Raw genomic sequence first — 14,785 nt, 5'->3', positions numbered from 1 at the left:
GTACATCATATTCCTTATTACTCAGTATCAAATATTCTGTCCAGTCGTTACGCAATAGTGCTTAGAATGATTTAAACGGTATATTTACCCAGGTAAATTGTTAATGGATTATCAGAACAGTGACGCTCTTGGGCGCTAGAGAGGTTTAAAGGTCAGAAATTCAGAAATATTGCTATGTGAAAAAGGGTGTAATATAGGAGGTGAGCAGGTGTTCAAAAAAAGCGAATGTGTGTTCATCACTCCACCACTTCCATATCCCAGGAGGAAAGACATCACACAACTACGCACTCACACATAACCGTCAACACAAATGGTAAATGGGTTGTACTTGTATAGCGCTTTTCTACCCCTTTTTAAGGAGCCCAAAGCGCTTTGACAGTATTTCCACATTCGCCCATTAACACACACATTCACACACTGATGGCGGGAGCTGCCATGCAAGGCGCTCACCAGGACCCATCAGGAGCAAGGGTGAAATGTCTTGCCCAAAGACACAACGGACGTGACTAGGATGGTAGGAGGTGGGGATTGAACCAGTAACCCTCAGATTGCTGGCACAGCCACTCTACCAACTTCGCCACGCCGCCCCGTCAAAAAACCATGAAGGGCTATACAGTGCAAGCATTTTACCCGCAGTTTCAACTAGAAATTGTTCATGCGAGTTGAACAAAAAAAGGAACGTGCAAATACAGATTTAAATTCTTTAATATTCATTTTGCTCTAAAAATAGATCCATCAAAGTTGATCAAACTAGAGTAAAATGTTTGCGCATTTGTATAGCATGTTCGAAATAATCCTAACTATAACCGAATGGACAAGTGATTGACGCGTAAGTGTCACTGATCACTCTGGGTGCTGAGAGTTGTGTGTGCCCCTCTTCCTCCTTCAGGAACATAGGGGGACGGGACTGGAGCTCTGAGCTCACACACTCCATCATGAATTGTGGTCCCTATTGCCCAGCCCTACACTAATGTTAGCGACATTGCTAGCACAGTTTAGGGATGTTCCCTGTGTTTAATTGGGGATTGCACTAAGCCTTATGAGGCATTGTGTTTATATGTATGAACGCACATGTGTACATTAAGTGCTAATAATGAAATTGTGATATTTAAGAGATTTTTTATTGCTCCTAATTTGTTTCTGTGCTATTGTTTTTAGTTTTTATTTAGTAGCACCATTGCTCCTAGTGAAAAAGCTAAGCGTACGGCCCTCACATGGCCTGTGATAAAACGACAGGGTGATGTGTAAGCATCAACTCGACAATTTAAATGTGGGGCTTGAATTAAATGGATTGTTGTCTGCAGCATGAAATAGGAAATGCAAGGAAGGAGGAAAATACAATTTCGACATGTGCTTACCCAAAACTTGATTAGATAGAAAGCGTTTTGGGGCCCCTTTCCAAACAGCTCTTTGAGGCCACCCTTCTTCTCTGGGAACTTGTCGTAGATCTGTCTGATGTCCACACACTCTAGCAGGGGGTCGCTGTAGGTCGTACTGCACTGACTGATGTGCACAAACAGGTGCTTGTTGTACTAGAGGGAGGGGGGAGAAGAGGAGAATGAATCACACCGGCATTCACTAACAGTTTGTTCAGATCAGAAGCACAATGGAACGTAACCCAGTTATAATATACATTTATATATTTTTTTATATTTTTTATTAATTATTATTAACAATTGTACATATTATTTTTGTATGTATGGGTTTCACGGTGGCAGAGGGTTTAGTGCGTCTGCCTCACAATACAAAGGTCCTTCAGTTTTGGGTTCAATCCCAAGCTCGGGGTCTTTCTGTGCGGAGTTTGCATGTTCTCCCCATGAATGCGTGGGTTCCCCCCGGGTACTCCAGCTTCCTCCCACTTCCAAAGACATGCACCTGAGGAGAGGTTGATTGGCAACACTAAATTAGCCCTAGTGAGTGAATGTGAGTGTGAATGTTGTCTGTCTATCTGTGTTGGCTCTGCGATGAGGTGGCGACTTGTCCAGGGTGTACACCGCCTTCCGCCCAATTGTAGCTGAGATATGGGCCAGCGCCCCTGCGACCCCAAACGGGAGTAAGCGGTAGAAATGGATGGATGTATTAATTCTTAATCACTTTAGTTATTTTAACATTTTGTATTTTCTATTTACCATTAATTCTATTTCTTTACTTTATGATTTACCTTATCATTTTTCTTTTACCACTGCACAAGCTACAGTACATGCTTTTGTTTGTTTGTCTTTACTCCTTATTGTTTGTAGTTATTTTCTTCTTTCCTTCACTACTGCATTACCTATCAATCTATTGCTACACATGCTCGATTATTTTTTGTCCGTATTAAAAAATGGTGAAATTTAAACACAGGAAGTGAACACACTTTTTAATAACATGCAAGACACAAATTATACCTGTGTCAACATGTTAAACACCTGGTGTAAAAGATTTATTAGTAACATACATAGAGGCTTCAATACGCTCTGCTTCTTCTGACTTCTTTTCAAACATGTTGAATTGTTGAAATGCAATCCCGTGATGTCCTTTAACCCAAATGGGACAAAGCCTGATTTATTTTTTTGTCCTAAATGTTTGAATTATTTAGGTCGTATTTTTTGTTTGGTTTTGTTTTGTTTTCTCTCAAATCTCTTGACTTCAGCTCCAAACAAAAATACCAATCATGTAATGTTTTATAACCTTTTAAATTCTTTTTGATCAAATAATAAAACAGTTTCCATCCATCCATCCATTTTCTACCGCCTGTCCCTCTCGGGGTCGTGGGGGTGCTGGAGCCTATCCCAACTGCATTTGGGTGGAAGGCGGGTACACCTTGGACAACCATCAATCCATCCATGTTATACCGCTTGTCCCTTTTGGAGTAGTGGGGGGTGCTGTAGCCTATCTCAGCTGCATTCATGCAGAAGGCGGGGTACACCCTGGACAAGTCACCACCTCATCGCAGGGCCAACACAGATAGACAGACAACAATTACACTCACATTCACACACTAGGGCCAATTTAGTGTTGCCAATCAATCTATCCCCAGGTGCATGTTTTTGGAGGCGGGAGGAAGCCGGAGTACCTGGGGGGAACCCACGCAGTCACGGGCAGAACATGCAAACTCCACACAGAAAGTTTGAACCAAGGACACCAATTAGTGTACATTTGTATAAGTAGCATAATGCAGAAGTAGTTATTTTACTCATTCAAGCAGACATTAACTGCTCAAAATGTTTTCCAAAAAGACAAAAAAAACATTACATGTTTGATATTTATGTTTAGGACTGAAGTTCATTTGAATATGTGAAAAAAAAATAAAAAAAAAATCCTAAAATGTTTTTACACTCTTTAAAGGATTTGTATGTCCTGTTTGGCTTTGAAGATAATACAATCGAAAGTCCCCAGAGGTGTAATGTATATTTTTCTAAATTAATTATATACTTTATGTCACGTTGAATTACTTTTACATGGATGTGTGTGCATAACGCCAATGTAGTCAATATTGTTACTGCCTGGTGCCGGGTGAATGTTGTGAACAGGACAACATCAACAAGATGAATGCCTGCTGTCTGTGTGTGCGCAGCAGAAAAATGGCACAGAATGCACCTTGTGGCAGCATGACAGATTGACTGAAGAGACAGAGATAAACCAAGGTTAGTCTTACTTGGAAACACACAACGGAGGCTAACGCTGTTCTCTGCTGTGGGTCATTTGTCATCCGAGTATGTGTTTATGTCTGGGTGTATTTGTGTTTGTGTGATACTGACTGCTTCTTGGTCCCTTTGTGTTTCCAGGAAAGATGAGAACTCCACCAGTCGTAGTTTAGTGGTGCCGATAGAGCGGCCGTGCCATGCTGGCTCTCTGTGTGACTGGGCGGCTGGAGGACGATCATAACCTGAAAAAGAAACATCAATTTACTCAATGCCATCGTATTTAACTGTGATATGTAAACTAATGAACTCAATGATGCAGCGCTGAAATGAGAGTTTTTTAGCATTCTCTATATGACTTCAGAATGTGTATTTTATATTTTGCAAAGAGTGCTGATTACATGACAGCAGCAAGTACAATCTACTGGGAGATGTCAAGGCTGAATTTTGTATTGATATATCATGAGGGCTTTCAATTTCCTATGGGAAATATTGTTTTGATATTGAAATAGGTTGAATGTTAACCAGCATTCCTTAACAGATTGTATTTCAATGTGTTAAAATTTGTAATAATATTAGGGCTGTCAAACAATTCAAATATCTAATCGCGATTAATCACATTTTGCACATAGTTAACTCAAAATAATCGCACATAGATATAATTTTTCATCATTAATAGGTGTACCAAAGAAAGACCATTTTCAAGTTTTTAAAACTAAGACTGGGTAATTTGTTTGCTTTAATGACATGTTTATTAAACATTATGCTTGTTTAAACAGCTCAACACTAAATGGACATAAGAATACTTTTATTGACAAGCAAAAAATGACCTGAAGTGCATTGGGGTATCACCGACATAATCTAAATTCCTGCTGTAGGAGCACTTGCATTCAAAGAGGAGAGGGGCTATACTTCCATGTTTGGATAACCGTGTTACGCAATATTTTGTCCACTAAAGACGCCGAGATCATTATCCATGCGTTTGTTACGTCTCGTCTCGATTACTGTAACGTATTATTTTCGGGTCTCCCCATGTCCAGCATTAAAAGATTACAGTTGGTACAAAATGCGGCTGCCCACATCTGAGGTCCTCTACAAGGTTTCTCATAGTCAGCATTGTCACTGGCGTCCCACTGGATGTGAATTCTCCCAGCCCACTGGGTGTGAGTTTTCCTTGCCCTTTTGTGGGTTCTTCCGAGGATGTCGTAGTCGTAATGATTTGTGCAGTCCTTTGAGACATTTGTGATTTGGGGCTATATAAATAAACATTGATTGATTGATTGAAAAAAATGTGGATTGTTACAATCATGGTTTGATTTATCCAAAAAGTTTGGTCATGTAAATTGTGATATTTATACCTGATTAAATTTTTTTCTAAATATCCAGTACATGATGTGTTGTACAAATTAATCGTTTTCATATTGCTGAATGACAATGTCTTAACCTTCTTGATTTAGCAATAAACTTGGCAATGGTGCCATTTGCGCTTTTCTAGGAGTTCTCTGGTGACATAAACCACTTGCGGGCGAGCCACATCCTGCCGCCCCATAATCAACATGTTTGGAGTAATGGGGTCAGAGTCTGAGACGTCAGTCGACACATAGCCGGGCGGTTTGGAATTAAGTATTCCCTTCACCTCTATCAGAGCTATAGAAAAAACTTCCTCTGGCACGACTCAGTCTTTAAAGACTACTTGAAGAGAGGCTTTAATTGACCGGATCTCTCGCTTCTATGTGCCCCCAATGTGTGGTGCATGACGAGGGTTCTGCTCGCTCAGTAATTTTTGAAGAGCTATTTGAAGTGCAAAAAAGGCCTCCTGAAGTTCTCTGTTCCCACCTCGAAAAGGTGTGCCCAAGGACTAGTGCTGCGCAAAATATACTAAATACCGTTATATTTTGGAAAGCAGTCTATATTTTTATGTGCCTTTGTTCAGCCGTTTGCTCTTCTCTGCACTTGACAGACGAAGCATAGGGTGTCTTCTTTTGGTTCAACCCACCCCTTTCGTGTTTGTGGAGACTCCTTTCTGACGCACAATGACATGTGCATCAAACTTTTTAAAAAAATATGACGCGCTCTACGGACTTCTGAACTCCCGAGTGTGATACAATGCTTTGGTCAGCGACTGCATTTGGCTTTTGGTGAGCGACTACAGCTTTACATATACACCAATTTGCTTGAGTATATATATCTCTACTTCTAGCAAATTTATCACTAATCTGATCTGTTTATGTTAAATTCTGTAAGCGACTTAGCACAAAAGCTAACTAAAAATCCTCTCTGCTGCTCGCATGGTGTCAGATATTTAACTATAAACCAGTTTAAAAGTGTCTCTCCCCATAGCCCGTGCAGATTTTAGTACTGTAGTATAATGGCTGTGTAGCTGCAGGGCAAGCATTAATTTATTTGATTTTAAGTAATTTCAATGAAAGGTTATTTGAGATAAGAGTTAAGAGCTCTGTAACAGAAACAATTGAGATGAGGTACTACTGCTGGTTGGTTAAAGATTTTTAAACAGTATTAGAATTACATATACAAAACCCAAAACCAGTGAAGTTGGCACGTTGTTTAATTAATCCTATTTAAAAACAGAATACAATGATTTCCAAATCCTTTTCAACTTATATTCAATTGGATGGACTGCAAAGACAAGATACTTAAATTTTCGAACTGGAAAAATATTTTTTTGCAAATATTAACTTATTTGGAATTTGATGCCTGCACATGTTTAAAAAAAAGATGGCACAAGTGGCAAAAAGACTGAGAACGTTGAGGAATGCTCAATCAATATCTTATTTGGAACATCCCACAGGTGAACAGGCTAGTTGGGAACAGGTGGGTGCTATGATTGGGTATAAATGCAGCTTCAATGAAATGCTCAGTCATTCACAAACAAGAATGGGGCGAGGGTCGCCGCCTTGTGCCAAATTTTTTAAGGACAACATTTCTCAAGGAGCTACTGCAAATAATTTAGGGATTTCACCATCTCTGGTCCGTAATATCATCAAAAGGTTCAGAGAATCTGGAGAAATCACTGCATGTATTATTACGGCCCTTCTATCCCTCAGGCGGTACTGCATCAGAAAACGACATCAGTGTGTAAAGGATATCACGCGTGCGGGTACTAGACTGGCCTACCTGTAGTGCAGACCTATCCCCCATTGAAAATATGTGGCACAATATGAAGCGTAAAATACTACAACGTGACCCCGGACTGTTAAACAACTTGAGCTGTACATCAAGCAAGAATGGGAGACAATTACACACAAAAAGCTTCAAAAATTGGGTCTCCACATTTCCCAAACATTTACTGAATGTTGTTAAAAGGAGAGGCCATGTAACACAGTTGTAAAAAAGCCCATGTGCCAACTTTTGTGCAATGTGTTGCTGTCATTAAATCCTAAATGAATGATTATTAGCAAAAAAAAACATGTTTCTCAGTTGAACATTAAATATCTTGTCTTTGCAGTCTATTCAATTGAATATAAGTTGAAAAGGATTTGCAAATCATTGTACTCTGTTTTTATTAACGAATTACACCACATGCCAACTTCACTGGTTTTGGTGTTTGTATGTTCACAAATTACATGGTTGGAAAAGTAGTCTGTTATTTAAGTACAGACTGACCCTCGACCTCCCACAAGTCAAGCCTCACAGTGACTTTGCCCAATCAAAAAACACTCTGGAGAGAAGCCTCCACCTAAATGGCAAGAAAAGAGGACCACCTGTTCGTTCCAGAGAAAAGAGATAATTGCCGTACTGTCCCTCTCACCTGTGATTGTGGTGGTCCCTGCTGTCTGCACTGAGTAGGCTTGCTGTGAGAATGGCTTGATGCTGAAAGAAACAGGCAGACAGAAAGGGCAGTCTTAAAAAGGCTGAAAGGACACAACATTGCCAGGCACATTGTAGCTGCTTTGTACTGGAAGGGATTACAGTGTGGTCCGTGACTTTAAGCAACAATGACACAAGCACAGAGGTCGAGTGTCCAAAAGCAAAAGGGGCCTTTACATCATCATTACCATCAGATAGTCATGTGACTTTTGCTCAAAAGAAAGATTCTGCTATCTGGAAAATTGTTTTTCTCTTCTCTTAGACTTGGGATATGTATAATAATCTATCAATTTATTGCTAAAATATTGCTCAATAGTTGTTTTTTTCCTTGAGGCAATTTGGCTGTTGACTAAGTCTCTGCAAGAAAACTGCTTTAGTATTGACGGCCGGCCTATTTTACATATTGGAAAAACCTCTAAAGAAAACTGAGCTTTATCCAGACACTCATGGGCAGAATTATTCTGCTTAGTGAGACACTGGTATTGACACGGGTGTTTAGAACATTCATCGCAAGCGTTTACCCAATCTAAATCAAATCAAATCAAATCAACTTTATTTATAAAGCACATTTAAAATGTACCACAGGGCTAGACAAAGTGCTGTACAATGGGCAGGTTAAAAGATAATACGAGAACTGAGCAAACAACACAACACAAACATGATAAAAAATAAATAAATAAAACATAAAAACAGGTTCACAGCAGGTGTATAACGGGGCGCCATTGCAGGATGGATATCACTCTGTGTTAAAAGCCAAGGAATAAAAGTATGTTTTTAAGAGAGATTTAAAAACAGGAAGAGAGGAGGCTTGTCTAACACTCAGAGGTAGGTCGTTCCAGAGTTTGGGAGCAGCAGCGGCGAAAGCTCTGTCCCCTCTAAGCTTCAGCCTTGTGTCAGGGAACGCCAGTAGCAGCTGATCGGCTGATCTTAGGGATCGGGTGGTGCAGTAAGGCTGAAGGAGGTGGTGGAGATTTGTTGGCGCAAGGTTGGTTAGACATTTAAAAACAAATAGAAGGAGCTTAATATTGATTCGGTAACGCACAGGGAGCCAGTGAAGGGACGCTAATATAGGGGTGATGTGCTCACGTCTGCGGGTCTGTGTTAGCAGACGAGCAGCAGAGTTCTGCAAGTAACTTTAATCAAATGTCCATATCCAGTCCATGCTAGTCTACCATGACCGCCTATTAAAGGAAATCTGTAGGTGAGGCCATTCAAATCACAAACCAGAGTAAAAAAAATATGTCAACTTCTCTGAAACAGTTAACTTCACATCCAGTTGCTACATATTAAGTTAAAAAGTAGAAACGAGTGGTAGAGCATTACAGTGAAACCTCAATTTTTACGAACACCTCATTGTACAAATGTGTTGATTTACAAATGACAGACTATATGAAAATGTACTTTAATCTACACACCTTGTCTTAGTGTACGGACGTTTCAACTACCCATTGAATGCCTCGTAACGCCACAATTTTGTACGCGGAAGCACATCCAATATGGGTGGGCTGATTGCTCATTCAGACAGCACAGCAGTGCTGTTCTTAGCCAGCTCAAAATAGAAGGAGACACACCATAACCACTATCATCTTACACTGTGCAATTTATTTTATTGTCTTATTTTGTGTTTTTGCCTTTTTACAACTTTTTCTAGTTTTCTTAGCTCAATATGAGTCTACAGAAAGCAATAGAAGTGCGCTTTGAAATATTCAGGATGTATCCACAGCAATTTAACAACCCCCCGAACCCACTCTTTTGATGCAAACCAAAAGATTAACCAACAAGGTAAAGTGTATTTTATTCTTTACTCTTAATTGTTGTAGCAACCTGGCTTTTAAAGGTAAGGAGTTTTGTGACATCATTTCAAACAGTTCAGTGCACGACAGGGATAGGTTCTGGGCAGAAATATATAAGGGGGTAGTCAGAAATGTGAAGGGGGCATCATGTGTACATGTTCCTCCATCATGCTCCAGCACTTTTTTGTCTTTGCTTATACAGTAGTAGCTTGCCTTTTTTTCTTGATTCAGTTGTTAGCTATGTGTCCAATGCCAACCTGGAGAAGTAGATTGCACTTCGTCAGGTTTCTACCTTCAGACCTGTACAACTTGGGTGTCCTACCTGAAGACTAAGCTCCTGCTGGTATAGCTCTTGACCCTGATTTCCACAGGATGCGGAACGCCCGCGTAACGTAAATGCCACGAAACAGGCCGCCATCTGCCGTCCGGCAATCCTCATCGCTGTTTTGTTGCGGCTCCGCTCTGCGGCGAAATAGCGCAGACTTTTACGAGATCTCACAAATCCGCGCTTAATCATGTGATTAAGTAAACGCTGAAGTAAACATAACGGAACATCTCAAGCTTTGCTGTCCATCAATACCCAGAGGCCGGCGCGTCTGACTTGACTCGTGGAAACGACGACAGTTTTGCCTTTGCAGAACAACCACTTTATTTATTTTTGTAGCAAGCAACAACACAACAGTAACATAATCCCTGGCTAGCGTTGTATACACACACAACTCCCACGAACCACGCTTTGCTTTCCCGGCCCACGTATCAGCTGGCATTTGACACAGGACCCCATATCCGCACATAGCTGCCTGTACATAATTCTTTAATTTTGGACCTCAAGAATCAACATTTGTGTCAACGAGATCAAATTACATCAGAAAACCTTTGACATGTTGACTTCATTGCCGTCCCAGCTCATTAGAACGTTAAAAAAATTAAAATACGATCCACCTTGAAGAAGGGCTATTTCATTTTGAAAGTAAACCGGAAAATGTATTTAGTGTTTGTGGATGACTTGCTGTCCAACATACAAACCCCATTTCCATATGAGTTGGGAAATTGTGTTACATGTAAATATAAACGGAATACAATGATTTGCAAATCCTTTTTAACCCATATTCAATTGAATGCACTACAAAGACGAGATATTTGATGTTCAAACTCATAAACTTTATTTTTTTTTTGCAAATTATTATAATTAAGTTAAAATTTCATGGTTGCAACAAGTGCCAAAGTGGTTGGGAAAGGTAATGTTCACCAATGTGTTACATCACCTTTTCTTCCAATAAACGTTAGGGAACTGAGGAAACTAATCGTTAAAGCTTTGAAAGTGAAATTCTTTCCCATTCTTGATTTATGTAGAGCTTCAGTCGTTCCAACAGTCCGGGGTCTCCGCTGTCGTATTTTACACTTCATAATGCGCCACACATTTTAGATGGGAGACAGGTCTGGAACTGCAGGCGGGCTAGGAAGGTACCCGCATTCTTTTTTTACGAAGCCACGCTGTTGTAACACGTAATGAATGTGGTTTGGCATTGTCTTGCTGAAATAAGCAGGGGCGTCCATGAAAAAGACGGCGCTTAGATGGCAGCATATGTTGTTCCAAAACCTGTATGTACCTTTCAGCATTAATGAAGCCTTAACAGATGTGTAAGTTACCCATGCCTTGGGCACTAATGCACCCCCATACCATCACAGATGCTGGCTTTTGAACTTTGCGTCGATAACAGTCTGGATGGTTCGCTTCCCCTTTGGTCCGGATGACACGATGTCGAATATTTCCCCAAAAAATTGAAATGTGGACTCGTCAGACCACAGAACACTTTTACACTTTGCATTAGTCCATCTTAGATGATCTCGGGCCCAGAGAAGCCAGGAGCGTTTCTGGATGTTGTTGATGAATGGCTTTCGCTTTGCATAGTTGAGCTTTAACTTGCACTTACAGATGTAGCGACAAACTGTATTTAGTGACAGTGGTTTTCTGAAGTGTTCCTGAGCCCATGTGGTGATATTCTTTAGAGATTGATGTCGGTTTTTGATACAGTGCCGTCTGAGGGATCGAAGGTCACGGTCAGTCAATGTTGGTTTCCGGCTATGCTGCTCACGTAGAGTGATTTTTCTCCAGATTCTCTGAACCTTTTGATGATATTATGACCGTAGATGTTGAAATCCTTAAATTTCTTGCAATTGCACTTTGAGAAACGTTGTTCTTAAACTGTTTGACTATTTGCTCACTCAGTTGTGGACAAAGGGGTGTACCTCGCCCCATCCTTTCTGTGAAAGACTTAGCATTTTTTGGGACGCTGTTTTTATACCCAATCATGGCACCCATCTGTTCCCAATTAGCCTGCACACCTGTGGGATGTTCCAAATAAGTGTTTGATGAGCATTCCTCAACTGTATCAGTATTTATTGCCACCTTTCCCAACTTCTTTGTCACGTGTTGCTGGCATCAAATTCTAAAATTAATGATCATTTGCAAAAAAAAAAATGTTTATCAGTTTGAACATCAAATATGTTGTCTTTGTAGCATATTCAACTGAATATGGGTTGAAAATGATTTGCAAATCATTGTATTCTGTTTATATTTACGTCTAACACAATTTCCCAACTCATATGGAAACGGAGTTTGTACAAAGATTTTAGCTAAATTAAAATGCTGTGTTGCAGCGACCGACCGGCGAAAATAAAAGTCCTGCACACATTTCTTTGTATTATTTATAGGCAGCAGAAACGGACACATTGACTTGAATAAAAACTGAAAGTCTGCTGCCATGGCGATGACATTGCGCAGCAGTTTCGGATCCTGTGGAAATCAAGGGTTAAGGTCACTTTAAAGGCAAGCTGAAATGAGATTTTCTTATTCAAACGGGGATAGCAGGTCCATTCTATGTGTCATACTTGATCATTTCGCGATATTGCCATATTTTTGCTGAAAGGATTTAGTAGAGAACATCCACGATAAAGTTCGCAACTTTTGGTCGCTAATAAAAAGGTAAGAGCTGACTCATTACCACCATTTTCTCACCGAAACCTGCCGGTTGACATGTGGTCGAGAACCATGTTCGCTTGACCGCTCTGTTCCATAGTAAAGCTTCACCTTCGGGAATGTAAAAAAGGAAACACCGGCTGTGTTTGTGTTGCTAAAGGCAGCTGCAATACACCGCTTCCCACCTACATCTTTCTTCTTTGACTTCTGCATTATTAATTGAACAAATTGCCAAAGATTCAGCAACACAGATGTCCAGAATACTGTGTAATTATGCGATTAAAGCAGACGACTTTTAGCCGTGAGCGGAGCTGGAAGAACATGTCCGAAACAACCGGTGACGTCACGCGCACGCGTCATCATACGCATAATCATTCCGCGACGTTTTCAACAGGATACTTCACGGGAAATTTAAAATTGCAATTTAGTAAACTAAAAAGGCCGTATTGGCATGTGTTGCAATGTTAATATTTCATCATTGATATATAAACTATCAGACTGCGTGCTCGGTAGTAGTGAGTTTCAGTAGGCCTTTAACCACAATCAGGTAGAAATCCCTCAGGGGGGAACTAAAACATAAAAGTAAAATAAAGCATCCTTCATCCACATTTTATCAACCATCGCGACATTTATTTGAACTACATGGCCTAATTCCAAAATGGAAATGAACCTTAGGTAGGACATCAGACAATAGTCAATATTTACATAACTGAAAAGTAGAGTATTCTTTTGAATAATACAAAAACATTTTTCTTAAACTACAGTTTATCATCAGGTCACTTGCATCCTGCCTCAAAGTTTCTGCTTTCTCCACTCATTTACACGGAGCAACATGAAAACTACATTTTATGCTGCACCTATGGCAGTGCAAATATGTACGTGTGTTGTGAAACAAAGTTATGATGCATGCTTTCATTATAACTTGTTTATGAGTGTGGTAGAAGCAGCAAATACACATAGCTTTAACTAAGATGTCATGATGATTCGCCTGCTGAAGGCATCATATGGTGTCCAAAAAAAAAAAGTGTCCTTACTTTCCCTCACTTTAAATCCACACATTTGTTGTTTTGGCACTGCCGATGACAAATTCAACTTCCTCATCTCACAAGGAAAAGCATCTGATTGGCTCTACTTCGTAACTAAACCCACCCTCTGTCGTATGTACGCTACTAAGGAGCTGTGTGTGATTGGCTTTATTCCGAACTTGTCCCACTCATCTACAAGACGAAATCAAATATGATTGGATTGCGTTTCGGACTACATTTTCGTCTTGTTTTCATTGGTCGAGACTGGTTTACTGAAGGCTGAGGGGAGGTGTGTGTCTCTCTGTGTGTGTGGACGGCATACTTGCCAACCTTGAGACCTCTGATTTCGGGAAGAGGGGGGTGGAGGGGCGTGGTCGGGGGTTGGGCGAGGGGCATGGTTGGGGCGGGCGTTGTTGGGGGCGTGGTTAAGAGGGGAGGAGTATATTTACAGCTATCCATCCATCTATTTTCTACCGCTTATTCCCTTTGGGATCGCGGGGGGCGCTGGTGCCTATCTCAGCTACAATCGGGCGGAAGGCGGTGTACACCCTGGAGAAGTCGCCACCTCATCGCAGTATGTGTAGAAATCTTTATTTATAATTGAATCACTTTTTTATTTTTCAACAAGTTTTTTGTTATTTTTACATCTTTTTTTCCAAATAGTGCAAGAAAGACCACTACAAATGAGCAATATTTTGCACTGTTATACAATTTAATAAATCAGAAACTGATGACATAGTGCTGTATTTTACTTCTTTATCTTTTTTTTTTTCCAACCAAAAAAGCTTTGCTCTGATTAGGGGGTACTAGAATTAAAAAAATGTTCACAGGGGGTACATCTCAGAAAAAAGGTTGAGATTTACTGCTCTAAAAGCCGTAGATGTTACTGTCACATATGCATGCACAGTAGATGGTAGTATTGTCCCGTTTAAGAATGTCACAACATTGCTGTTTAGGCGAGACGAACTGCTTTACGGTAGGCGAAAACGTGACTGCTGTTGTTGTGTGTTTTTACCTCACTGAGAGGGCGTTAATGAGACTGCCTAACAATAAACCCACATAAGAAACCAAGAACTTGCCCTCGATCATTCTACAGTTATAACGTAATTGGGCAGGCACTCTGTTTGTATTGTGGGAAAGCGGACGTGAAAACAGGCTGTCGACACGTCACTTGGGTCCGCATGGAGCATGAGGGGGCGTGGCCTCCAGCTCCGCCTGAATTTCGGGAGATTTTTGGGAGAAAATTTGTCCGGGGAGGATTTTGGGAAAGGGGCTGAATTTCGGGAGTCTCACGGAAAATCCGGGAGGGTTGGCAAGTATGGTGGACGGACTCGTGAAGCCTGACAACCGAAGGACAGAAGTGAGTGAAAATACATCATGCCCCTTTTTTAGCTAATTTCTCCGCAACTGTCAATAATTTTGTCAACTTGTAATATATCAGCTTTGTGAGTATGTTAAAATGTACTTTCTCAACTTCAAACATTTTGCTTTGAAGGGGCAAGACATTTATTTGAGGGGGTTCTGACCCCTATTTTC

General features: G+C 40.5%; 1 protein-coding gene across 1 annotated transcript in view; it reads right to left on the bottom strand.

Annotated features, from left to right (window-relative positions):
• The window catches only part of LOC133563313 (transcriptional enhancer factor TEF-1-like), a 128,954-nt gene that overhangs the window by 13,935 nt on the left and 100,234 nt on the right, over nt 1-14,785 (bottom strand). Inside the window, exons 7-9 of the mRNA XM_061917382.1 lie at nt 7,393-7,454; nt 3,741-3,868; nt 1,359-1,532 (exon numbers count right to left, since the gene is read on the bottom strand). Of these exons, the coding sequence (XP_061773366.1) occupies nt 1,359-1,532; nt 3,741-3,868; nt 7,393-7,454 (364 nt within the window). The remainder of the gene's footprint in view (nt 1-1,358; nt 1,533-3,740; nt 3,869-7,392; nt 7,455-14,785) is intronic.

This window comes from Nerophis ophidion, linkage group LG12 (genome assembly GCF_033978795.1).
Source record: "Nerophis ophidion isolate RoL-2023_Sa linkage group LG12, RoL_Noph_v1.0, whole genome shotgun sequence".
NCBI lineage: Eukaryota > Metazoa > Chordata > Actinopteri > Syngnathiformes > Syngnathidae > Nerophis > Nerophis ophidion.
Note: the sequence above shows the minus strand (reverse complement) of the source record. Positions and strands in the feature narration are given on the sequence as shown.